We start from the raw sequence: 12,355 nt of genomic DNA on the forward strand, positions 1-12,355 counted from the left end.
GACCGGATTTACCCAAACAAAACTAAACAAAAAATTATAAAAACAAAAAAAATAAAAAAAGTATTAAAAAAAAAAAAAAAAAAACATTTATTTTTTCAGGAACTGTGATTCTGGGAGTAATTAGCACCTATAAGTGAACCATCTGCTGAGCGGANCGTCGTCTGGCTCCCCGAGGAGCGGCTGATTGTCTCTGTGGGGCCCGACGGTACCTAAACAAAGTTGTGACTGATGCGGTTTCGTGCTGACATATTGGCCCACTTTCACTACTCACAGCTTCTCATCTCGGCGGTGGCTGAGTTATAAAGATGTTTATTTAATTCAAGTACAGGCACTGTTTCAACTTAATTAAGCCAAACGTTGCTGCCTCATCCTGCCGACTGTTGGAAATGTAAAATTAGATTAAAGTCAAGTGTCCTAATTAAAGTTGTGCAGACGTAACAAGCAATTAACGCATGCTAGTAGTTTAAAAATACAGCGAGGTGCTTTTTTGTTGATTCGTCAAAAGCAGAAGAATTACAAAAAAAAAAAACATTACATTTCTTAAGTGCATCTTTTTTTGGTGATTTTTTTTATGTTGCCGTCTGAACTGCAAGTTAAATAGCTAAAGTCTGGTTGCAGCTTGTTGTTGGTTAGTGTATTAATCTATTTATTTACTCTCACATGCTGGGCTGTGTATAAACACACACAAAAATAGTTTTTGACAGTTTTAAATTAATTTTCAATAAAGCTACATAAATGGAAAAAAAAAAATCAGGTTACATGCAAAAATCTATTTAATTAAAATGTTTCAAATCCTCTAATATTTAACATGCATAATTGCTTCCTTTAAATACTTAAGTCTTCTGAAAACAAAAAGCTAAAACTACAAAATATTTTTTTATTTATATGTCATGAGTTTAAAAGCTGTTTTTTGTGATTGGACAGTCACTTCCTGAAGAGTTTACTCAAAATAACACAATACTCTTTTTTTTTTAAGGCACTCTGAACTTTTATCTTCCAAAACGTAATTACTCTGAACCCTGAATCTGCCCTGGGTTGTTTGTTGTGGGTTTTTCCCATATTGGAGCTGCTCATATAAATGACCTTTTTATATAAATTATTCACGAAAGATAATTTCGTGACCTGCTCCTTCCTGCTTGACTGCAGCAGATTGTTGCCAAGTGGGAGAAAGGAACGTAAGAGATTCACTTTGCAAAAGTTCTCAACCTTAAAACTTATCAAATTTTCACAACAGCTTCATTGTGACTTGTTTAAAGTGTGAAACATAACGTAAAGTACCCGCACCAGTTAAATTTCTATTTCTTTTTTGCACTAGTGGATGAGAAGATGGGGGATGCGGAGGTTAAAGAATGGTCCCAACATCATTTTGTAAAGTAATTTTTTAAGGACATATTTGTTCATCTCTGACTCTCCAAAGACAACACTCACCTTTACTAATTAGAAAAAAAAATAATAATCTGAAATTCTCATGAACTCACGCCTTATTAATTTCCAATCTGTCATAATACTGACAGATTAATAAACTCAACACACTTTGCCTTATCATCGTCTCCCTTGTGTCTGTCCTGCTTTCTGTTTTCACCAGAAGACAAAGCTGTTATTTTATCCTCATGCTGTTGTGATTATAGCCTCAGGGCAACATTTCACTGCAAAAAAACAAAAAATCTTACAAGTGCAGATAGCCTAGTACTCTTAAAACAAGACAAAGCTAGCTTACAAGCAACTTTACAGCAAACTATCACATTTTGTTTTAGGTCAATAATTTCTGAAAATAGACAAAGTAAAAGGACGATTAGATTTTTCCACCTATGGATAAAGAATGTCTTGTTATAGGAGGAAAAAATCTGAGCTACTTTACGGTTTTGTGGAAAAGGTAGATTGATAGTTTCTTTGGTGATGTGACACTCAGAAACATTACTACATTTACAAACACACACATGAAAATACCATAGAAGAAGAAAAGGTGCATCCCAACAAATGTGAAAAATCAAACTGGGAGTCTTTTGTTTTCCCTATGCTTCTGATAAGTATTCAGGTATTTTTTGACAGTTTTGAGCAAACTTTCTCTCTCTCTTTTCTTTTTATCCTTCCTTTAGATATCCGGTGATTCTGTCCATCGAGAACCACTGCAGCATCCAGCAGCAGAAGAAGATTGCCGAGTACCTGCGGGAAATCTTTGCAGACAAGCTGGATGTGGGAGAGGTGCTGAGCAGAGACTCCAAGACGCTACCCAGTCCGCACAGCCTGCAGGGGAAGATCCTCATCAAAGTAAGGACACATCAGTGGATACTTAATGGCGGGACGGACTGGGCGTCTGTGTTTTTCATTTTTAAAAGCCACGAAACGGGAGGAGGACTTATTACTCACTTTTTCTACTTCCACCCTCCCTCTGGTTCCTTCCACTCAATGTGGAGAAAAAAGAGGAAGTGCTCATTATCTGTCGATATTTTTATTTTTTTTTACCTAATGTGCGTTACCAAGGGTGGGGGGAGAGTGATCAGAACTGCATGGGCACTAATTACTTCCTGTGAAGAGGATGAGGAGAAGGAAAAGTGAGAGGAAAGTAGGTCATTTTATTAATCATAAATGGGACGGAGGGGAAGTGGAAGTTTCTGGCATAAATTAACTCGGCGACAGACTGCTGGCTTAAATATTTTGTATTGCATACAGTGCAAACAGCGGCTAATTGGTGACTCATTTGGGGTTGTCATGTAATTTTTATTTATTTATTTTTTTTCAAATACTGACAATTTTAGCAATGGAAAAAAAATTAATCAGTTTTATATTAAAGATAGAATGTGTAATAAAACTTAACTAAATCTTTTTGTACCCAGATTAGAAATTTTCTTTTTAAATTAAGAGGCACGAAAAGCCAAATTTCAGGCAAATTTTTCCTGAAACACAAAAGTTGTCACGAGTTTCATTGAAGCAAAACAACAAAGAAGGAACAGTGACACTGAAAAGTCGGTGCAGGTTGTTGACGATTGCAGGAGTTTGGATGATGTTTGTGCTCAATGTTTTCACAAATATGACAGTTGCACTGAAAAAGGCTTCGCTCTCCAGTTATCTGTGTCTTAAAAAGTTTTCATTTGTAATTCTGAAAAATGCTGATGCTAATTAATCCTCCTTAGTTGCCTGGTGTTTGTAATAAGTTTAAAAAAAAAAACACAAGGCTGCGCAAAATTATAAAGACGTCCCTCTATTCTTTTTACTTTACCACGATCAAACACTCAGACTTTGATGTGATTCTTTTAAAGTCGTCTTCAGAGTTATACAAGCCTTCTGAAGGGTTTTGCGTCATTAAAGTTTACAATTTTTCCTCTCCAGCACTTAACTCAAGCAAAAGTATTCACAAAGACATTTGGCACCTTACAAATTTCCCCTATCTTTACTTTTTTTTGTCACATTCACAAAATGAAAGTATGAAAGTTAAACTGTGTGGAATAAACACGGGTTCATTACGTAGACGCTCAAAGTCTATAAACCACAGATGGTCAGGAGTCTGGGTGCTGAACATTGAAATCTATCGCATCAAATACTCTGGACAAACTCCAAATTTTTTAGGTCAAACTCTGTTTTTTTTTTTGTATCTTTAATTGGTTCAGTTAAAAAAAATGATGTCTTTATACAGCCTACTGGTGACAAAGTGCCTAAAAATGTACTTTAAAATGGTAAGTTTTTACTGTTGTGGAGAGACGTTGTTTCATCCTTTGGGTTTTGGAGCCTAGCTCTGCCTGAAAGGCCAACGCATCTAAGCTTAATGGCTTAACAAGCAAAAATTTATTTATTTTTTTTAAATAGTGAAGTACTGACCAGAAATTGTTTAAAAAGTAGGTAAAATGACTTTCAGAAAGCCTGAAGAAATATTGACTCAGAGTGGAGGCTTAGTCTGAGAAAAAAGGGACCAGAAACTCTCAAGCGACAATTCTTGAGATTTGATTTTATGTTGTTTGCCTCATAAAAACATACAAAAAGTTGATAAAAGTTAAAATTGGCAAGTGACCCGCAAATTCTCCAATCTTTTGAACTCAAGATTTAATTTTTACACCAAGTTAAGTGTTTTTTTTTGTCTTTTTTACATTTAACATTGAAGGTTTTCCTATTTATTACATTACCGTAGAACAGAAAGCTTGTACAGGGGCTTAAAGCTGAACATACGGTCTGCCTTACCTGACAACATTACCGAGGGGAGCTGGGAAGCGGCGTAGGTCCGTCTGTATGTTTATTTGAACGAATTGTCATGTCTGAGCCTTACATGCTTATCTCTCGTTAGCACCTGCTGCGCTCTGAACCAGACAGGTGCTCAGGAAGAGCAGCGGTGCGTCGGTGCGTTTGACATACCTGCACTCGAAGTTAGCCGAGCGCGGTTAGGAAAATAAATCGGACGTTGCTTCGGTGGCATCAAACGTCACATCTAGATTACTGAAGGATTCTAACAATTATTAGATTATCAAATAAACAGTCTTCGTCTGTTGTGCGAAGACGGTCTGTATTGTTGGATTCCTGGTTTGTTCGCTTCAGGTCAGATGTCTGAAACAAAAAAAGAGCGATATTGATTTTCTATAAAGGCCTTTTACTGCCCCCTTTCTTTCCTCTCCTCCTTTCTGCCTCTCGTTTGCCCTGCGGGCCAGCAGAGCCGGGATGGCACAGCACTGCAGAAAGAGATATTTAATAAAAAGGTTTTTGAACCATCACACGTAGAAAGCAGGGTGATAGACTGCTTGTGGCAGCGGTGGAAGCGGAGGGCGGCGCTGCCTGGCCGGGAGGGCGGGTAAATGTACCGCAGGAAGCTTTAAGCCTCCAGTTTTTATTAGGAGAAGACGCTTGGAAAATCCTGACTCCCACTCACACTTTGAGAATGGCTCACTAATGGGCTTTCAGTGCGTCCAAATAGCTTCTTAGGGAGTTTCACGGGGATTCTGCAGATGTTTGTGTTTTCCTGAGTAAGAGATACAGTATGTGCCCTCTGGAGTGCCTAAATGTGGCAGAATTTGTTTTCGCTATGGCTGTAAATTCAGATAAAAGACCATCAGGGACACTAAGGTTACCTAGTGTACAGTGCTGTGAGAAAGTATTTGCTCCTTTACAGGTGTTGCATTTTGTATCAAGCCTAAATATTATCTTTCATGGTTATATGAGACAGATGATCTCTGAAAAATATCAACCTCCTCTGCGTCTTCCTCTGTGGCCCTAACGCCCATCTGCAGAGATAAACCCCTTGGTCAGAAACAACCAATCAGAGCCAGGAAGAGGGTCTTAGCACTGTCTACGCACTGCTAGGCTACAGCGAGCTCCCTACATTCAGAACCTGTCCTGAATGCTCAGTCTCATTAGCATAGCCACCGATGACGGTTTTCCTGTAACAGTAAGTTGATTCTCCGCCATCAGCACATTGTTCAGCACGTACACGAGCATGACTGACAGCGCCAAGAGCTTCCTGCTGGCTCTGATTGGTTGTTTCTGACCAAAACACAGATTATCTGCCTCTCTGTCACAACATGGTGACAGTTTTAACAAATAATAATAATAAAAAAGCATATTGTTTATAAAAGTTACATACTGCAGCCTATCATTGAACAATAGGAGAGTTCCAAGACAAAATAACAACGTTGAAAAACAAGCTGCAATTTCCCAAAAACACCTCAGTGGGACGTTTTGGAAGATCCTGTTCCATCTGAAGTAAAACTAAAACAGCATTTAAGTACCGGAGTACCATATACTGACAGCAAAACATGACAGTGGTGGGAAAAGTGTAGATTCCCTCCTTCCTGCACGGAGGGATACGTAACACCGAATTGTTTGGGCTTTTATTCTTAAACCATCCCTGAGGTTCGACCTGCGTGGGCTTCTGCATGTAAACAAAACACTGAAGGGAGGGACCGCGCTGCCCTCGGCGTGGAACATCCGACGATCAAACGAGTGAGTTTCTCTCCTCTTCTTTCCCTCTATCTCCTCTCCGTCCAGGGGAAGCGCCTGCCTGCCTATCTGTCTGCGGACGCCGAGGAGGGGGAGGTGTCTGACGATGACAGCGCCGACGAAATCGAAGAGGACTTCAAACTCAAAAGCAGCAATGTAAGCTGCAGGAATGTGGCTGTGTGTCTTATGTGTTAAGCAAGCATAACTTTTATTCAGTCCTAAAACGTTGTGGCAGTGAGATTCTCAAACATGTCAGCCATGCAAATGTGACACTTGAATCTCTGTTAATCTTTTATTTATAAGACTAATCTTAAACTAATCTGTCAGTCAGTGCAAAAACTTAATGAGCTGTTTCACGGCTTTGTGCATCTGCAACATTAACTCAGTTTTAATTTAATTTAACAGATTGTGTTATTAGATATCCCCTTTCATATTGATGAATGCGTGATGAGCGGCAGTGCAGCTGAGGCCGAACTAGAACACCGAGTTCTGATTTCAGCGTTGTTGAAGTTTTACTCTATATCTTATTCCTTTAGTTTCGTGTAAAGTGACAAAACAAAGACGGGCAGCAGATTTTACATGAATCTGTTCACCACAGAGAGTCTCCGGCAGATGTGTTGAAATCCACAATTAAAAGATACTCTGGTGTAAAAGAGAGAAAACTTCATCGCTACAGATTTAACTTTAGATTTGTGTGGAAGTATTGGTAACACTTTATTTGAAGGGGGTTGAATAAGACTGACATGACACTTTCATAAACATGACATAACACCTGTCATGACCATCAATAAGTCTTCATGAATATTTATGACTGTTGTCATAAAGTGTCATTCGATAAATTATGACACTTTTAATACAAAGTTGACATTATTCAAAATGTCTTTGTCATGACAACTTGACATTAACCAATAAATCATTACTGTTTAAACTTTACCTTTAGTAACATAAAGTTACCTAATTTTTAAAGTGCAATCAATAATACTTTTATAACAAATTTATATCAGTAATGATTTCTTGGTTAATGTCAAGTTGTCATAACAAAGACATTTTGAATAATGTAAACTTTGTATTAAAAGTGTCATAATTTACCGAATGACGCTTTATGATAACAGTCATAAATATTCATGAAGGCTTATTCATGTTCACAACAGGTGTTTATGACAGTGTCATGTCAGTCTTATTCACCCCCCTTCAAATAAAGTGTTACCGAAGTACTTAATCAAAAAACAGAAAATGCATTATTGGCAGGCATTTAAGACAAATGGAGACAGATGGATCCTTTTCATTTATTAAGATTTAAAGACAAATTTAACAAAAACAACAAATTATTAGAAATGCAAACAGATAATTTAGTATTTGAATATATAAAACGTAGAAAGGTATACATTTGTAGATCCCAACCATCCTGGTCACTTAAAACAGAATCTTCTGTTACATCAAAAATAAATTAAAATCTGCATTTGGTTTATCAGTCTGCTTTTTTTCGCTTCGTGTTTCTCGGCCAACAAATGGATCCGCAGCGTATTTTTCAACCCTGTACTGGCAACAAACCGAGGTTAGTTAATGTGATCTTGATGATGCTGCAGTGGTGATAACGACTTCAGTAATCGGCCAGCGATGTTTGCGGTAATTATTGTCAGCAATGTTTTAGGATAACCAAAGCTTAATGATGCAAGTAGAAAAAATAAAGAAAGTGAAAACTGAAGGAGCGTTTTCATTTCTCTTTTGAATTCGCCATGAGGTTTTACACCTGCGTGACTAACATCGCTGACATTTTCACCGCAAGTCAGATTCACGCGGATCTCTCACTCGCTATGCGCGCGCCGTTTTCACATTCATCCTTAGTCATCATGGTGTTGATGTTGTCTGGCACTGAGTTCCCAGGAACATCCTTTCCAAATTTAAAATGGGGAGAAAGCACTGGTCTTATTCTCCAGTTTGGTTTCATAAGTGAGCGTAGTGTCATTTCTCTTTATTAAACTGGCGGCGCGGCGCCACAGATGCCACAGCAGATGATCGTCGCCATTTTGAAAGGGATGTTGGCAGGTTACTGGGAGTTTCTGCCTTATGCTCATTACACCAGTGCGCTTACACAGCAGTGACTTGCTAGCGCTACACCAATAGACTGACGCGCCTTTGTTGTGGAAAAGAAACTATTTCACCAAGCACTGTCAGGTGAAATCACTCAATCAGGTTAATTCATATATTGTGTACAATACAGAGAGCTTGTAGGACAATCAATAATGAAGCAGGTGAAAATCTCTGCCAGGCAGAGACAACACATGTGTTTTATACCAAGGATAAGGAATTAAAGGTCTGGTTCTGATCCAGCTGTAGAAAACAACTCCCAGTAACCCAAGTAGTTATTTTGGTGAGAGTTCACAAGCATTTAATGTAACATGATGAGCAGATGTTAACTTGTAGTAATTTATTTTCCACCACACCCTTTATGCAAAAGAGACGGAAGTGGTGTGGAGAGAATGTATTTTGTTTTATTGCTGATGATCAGCATGCCACTGTCGTCTGACATTTAGTGCTCAATGAAATGAAGGAGAGACAAAGAAACAGAGGTACTACCGCAGATGCAGACGTCTAATTGCAGGTTGTCATGCTGCAGAATGACAGAGTGTTACTCATCCTCTGGGTAATTTATTCTTTGCCTTTGGACTCACAGTCAAAAGTGAAAATTTTAGTGTTTTTGTCTCTTAGGTATTTCCTAATTTTAAAAAAGAGATTATAAAGCCCTTAGACTTTTCACATTTTGCCACAATGCAACCATGTACTTCCAATTTCTTTTATTAGGATTTTCTTTTCCACAGAGACATTAGCTGTTCACTTGTCTTTGGCTTTCTTTTCTCTATTACTCTTACAAAAACTCTAACACTCCACATCACCTGAAAATTCTGTGAGGAAACTTTTCTTCAGCAGGAATAAGAAAACTAATAGGAGTTTGTGGAAACATGGGTTGAGATGGAAAGAAGAAGAAAAAAACAGGGCAATCTGGAAGAAACCTTGACTCAGGCTACTAGACACTGGAGCCGTCCGCCGTCTCACAACCAGGAGCATCAAATTTGTATTCATGTGTTAGAGTGACACAGTTAATGTCTGGGTCTGAGTTCAATTGAGAGAGTCCTTCACAAGACTTGGAAATTGCTCTTCATGGATGTTCTTCATCTAATTGGACTGAAACTTCAGTTAGTTTCCATAAAACAAGTGGCAAATAAAATATCTGTATCTGTGTATCCATTGACCAAAAAGACTGTGCAAATTGGAATTACAAAAATAAATAAATTCGCTAAATGGACACACTCCAGTTTCAAAATAACTCATGTTTTTGATAAAAAGTTTTTTTTTTTACGCTAGGACGAGTTGGTTCTTCAGCCGCATCAACATTTATGTATTTTACAAAACTGCAATGGAAACACTTTTCTCGCAGTTTGCAAACAGCAGCAACGCCCTTATTTGTCGCCACTGGCCTTCATGGAAAATGAGCAGCTGGCTCCACCAGAGGCCTCACAGCATCATCAACAGCTCAGTTTGTCGGCTCTTCTGTAAAATATCAGACTACAGTTTCCACAAAACGTTGCATCTGCTCCCAAATATAAAGGGCACTCGTCTAAGTGTTACCATCCATGGTTTTTAATGACTTATCGCGTAAGCAGGCTCATTCATGTGTGATTTGAATTGCATTTCTTATTTAATGGAAACACCTCTATTGCAAAATTGTGATTTTTTTTTTTAACATTATCGGAATGTAGAAAAGCACAGCTACTGTCTAGATGTGCAAAGCTGGAAGAGACATGATTGGCAGCTGCTACTGCAACAGCAGGCAAGGCGAGTTAAAATAAGCCAATGTACGCCAGATTTTAACCCTTTTATGCATGAATTATGATCCTTTGTCAGGATTTTTTCCCATTTTTTTTATTTTCTTAAGGCATACAAAAAAGGAAGGAAAAAACATTTTTGTAAAAAAAAAAGAAATTATTATTTTTTTTAGGTGATTAATTGTAATTTTCTCCAAATACAAAGTTATTTGAAAAATACATCAGTAAGTATTGCTCTTTAGGGGTTATCTGATGTCACAATATTTTTTTTACCTGCAGGAGTCGTCTACAGTAGAAGGAGGGACCGGGTCGGTCGGCATGCTGTTTTGGCTGTCGGCCATGTTGGATTTAACAAAAATAATTTCTTGCATTTCCAGCTGATGGCCAGTAGTTGATAGTGCATTTTATGATGCGTTTGTGTCCACTTCAGTCTGTGTGCATTTCTAACATAAAAATCCACAAGAAGCACAAGAAAATGTCTTTTAGATAGCTGTCCACTGTAGTGACCGCTATGCATGAAAGAGTTAAAGTGTGTATTCGTTTAAAAATACTGTGTATAGTTTCCTTTCACCAAGTTCATCAGTCACATACATTCCTCAGGAAAACCATGAAAGATCTGTCAAAATGTGAAAAGGACATTTTTGCCAGCAGTCAGAAACCTCCTTTCAGGCCTGGCTCTTTGAAATCTGTTTCAGTTTGCCCTCTGTCTCAAAAACTGAGCTCTCCCTTCCTCTTAGGGCAACGGCAATCACCAAGTGGAGTCTCACATCAGAAAGAAACTGGATTCTCTTCTGAAGGAGTCTCGGATCGTGGACAAGGAGGACACCGACAGCTTCAGCATCCGAGCTCTGCTCCGAGCCACGCACCAGGGCCTTCAGAAGAACCTGCGCCAGGTACGCTCCCGCTCCGCACAGCCCGCCCAAAGGCAAGCGAGGCGGCTTCCGGGAGCCGCGCTCGCGGAGGAGAAACCCTTCGTCAACATGTAAAGAGAACGAAGTGAAGAGGAGGGGAGTAAAACTAGGTCATCGTGTTAGTCACGGAGGAGGGTTCGGGAGTAAAGCAGCAGACCAGCTCCTGCCTGGTCAAAACGTACGCGGTGAACAGATCGCAGAGTTCCTCCACAGGGTTTCCGCATCTTCATCCGAAGCATGTCAAAACAGGAAGAGAGTGAAGACGGTCTAATAAAAATAAAAAAATAAAAAAACTGAAATGTTGCTTAATATTTCATTTTGTCGCTCGCGTCTTGTCTTATTTTTAGAGATTCTCGGTTTCCTGCCTGCCGTCTCAGCGCGGTGGGTGTAAGTGCATCAGGGTTTCCTATCCGCTCTAATGTAGTCCTACATCGGCGGTGATCCCCTTCACCTCATTCTGTCTCTGAGGCTTTTTCTCTCCAAGTGTTTCTAGCTGGTTTGTTTTTGCAGCTCTCGCCCACTGGCTCTCTTCAGCTGTCTAATGTTTTATTGAGCGCTGTTTGTTGTGCCTACTTCAGCTCCAAGGCTTTAGGCTTTAAATGACTCTCTAGGTGCTAATGTGTTCGGTATTTCACTACCTAATGAAACCCAGATATGAATACAAACAAAAAAAAAAAAGAAAATGCTCGTCGAGGTAGAAAAGGAGGCCCTGAATATCTTTTCTGCTTTTTTTCCCTCCTTCTTCTTCTTTGTTCAGAGCTCAAAAGGAGTTTTGAAGAAATCCCAAAGCAGATCCCTTATCACAACACTGAAACAGAAGGTAAGGCACACGAAGACGGGCTTTCTCCGTTTTTTTTAATTTTATTTTTTTAAAACATTTCTTCTTCTTTTTATGTGTTTGTGGAGAGGCTCATTCAAATTTAGTTTAGCAGAAGAGAGGCAGGAATATTTTGCTTGTGTTCACCGAAAAACATCAACATAATTGGTTGGCTGGGTTATAGTGGACTGGTTCTATCGCAATACTGTTTACTGATGTTTAATGTTTCATCCTTTTAAAAGTTTTCATTTCCTAGGAAACTTTGAAGACATTATTCTTTTTTCTTTACATTTGTTTTTTAGTTTTTCCTCTCTTCCTTCTGTCCTCCCAATGTTATACATTACTTCTCTCATCCCTGCTTTCCTTGTGTAATATTTCCTTTTACTCAAAATGCACTTCATCATATTACTCCTTGATTCACTTCCTGCTTCCTTTCTTTCCTTTATTTTTTACATGCTTTCTTTGCGTCCTTGTGTCCTCCCATCTCTCCTTCAGGGCGTCTTTTCAGTTTTGTCCTTCCTCGATTCATTACTTTCTTTATTCCTGCTGTAATTCCTCACATGTACCATTCTGTCATTTGTAACTTATTCCTTCCAATTTTCCTTTTCCCATCTTTCTTTGTGTCCTTTGTTGTGCCATGCCTCTCTTCCTTCTTACTTTCTATCTTTTCTTCCTCTTTGTTTAAGTCTCCTTCTTCCCTCCGTCTGTCCATCTGTCTCCTTCCTTTCTTTTTGTCATCTTGTCTTCCTCTCTCTCTCTCTCTTCCCCTCCTTTTTTAGCTTCCCCTTGTATGACTGTGCTCCACTTCTGTCTTTTCTGTTCCTTCAGTTTTTCATGTTTTCTCCTTCCTTCCTTCCTTCCTTCCTTCCTTCCTTCCTTCCTTCCTT

At 38.9% G+C, this 12,355-nt stretch overlaps 1 protein-coding gene across 1 annotated transcript in view; it reads left to right on the forward strand.

Moving 5' to 3' along the window:
- LOC106963346 (1-phosphatidylinositol 4,5-bisphosphate phosphodiesterase eta-1-like) overlaps nucleotides 1-12,355 on the forward strand; it is a gene marked incomplete at its 5' end in the record, with an annotated part of 45,514 nt that overhangs the window by 12,435 nt on the left and 20,724 nt on the right. The window contains 4 exons of the mRNA XM_015058211.1: nucleotides 2,097-2,268; nucleotides 5,965-6,072; nucleotides 10,478-10,633; nucleotides 11,409-11,471. Coding sequence (XP_014913697.1) covers nucleotides 2,097-2,268; nucleotides 5,965-6,072; nucleotides 10,478-10,633; nucleotides 11,409-11,471 — 499 coding nt within the window. The remainder of the gene's footprint in view (nucleotides 1-2,096; nucleotides 2,269-5,964; nucleotides 6,073-10,477; nucleotides 10,634-11,408; nucleotides 11,472-12,355) is intronic.

This window comes from Poecilia latipinna, unplaced genomic scaffold, assembly GCF_001443285.1.
Source record: "Poecilia latipinna isolate Pla-1442-1.1 unplaced genomic scaffold, P_latipinna-1.0 Scaffold1523, whole genome shotgun sequence".
NCBI lineage: Eukaryota > Metazoa > Chordata > Actinopteri > Cyprinodontiformes > Poeciliidae > Poecilia > Poecilia latipinna.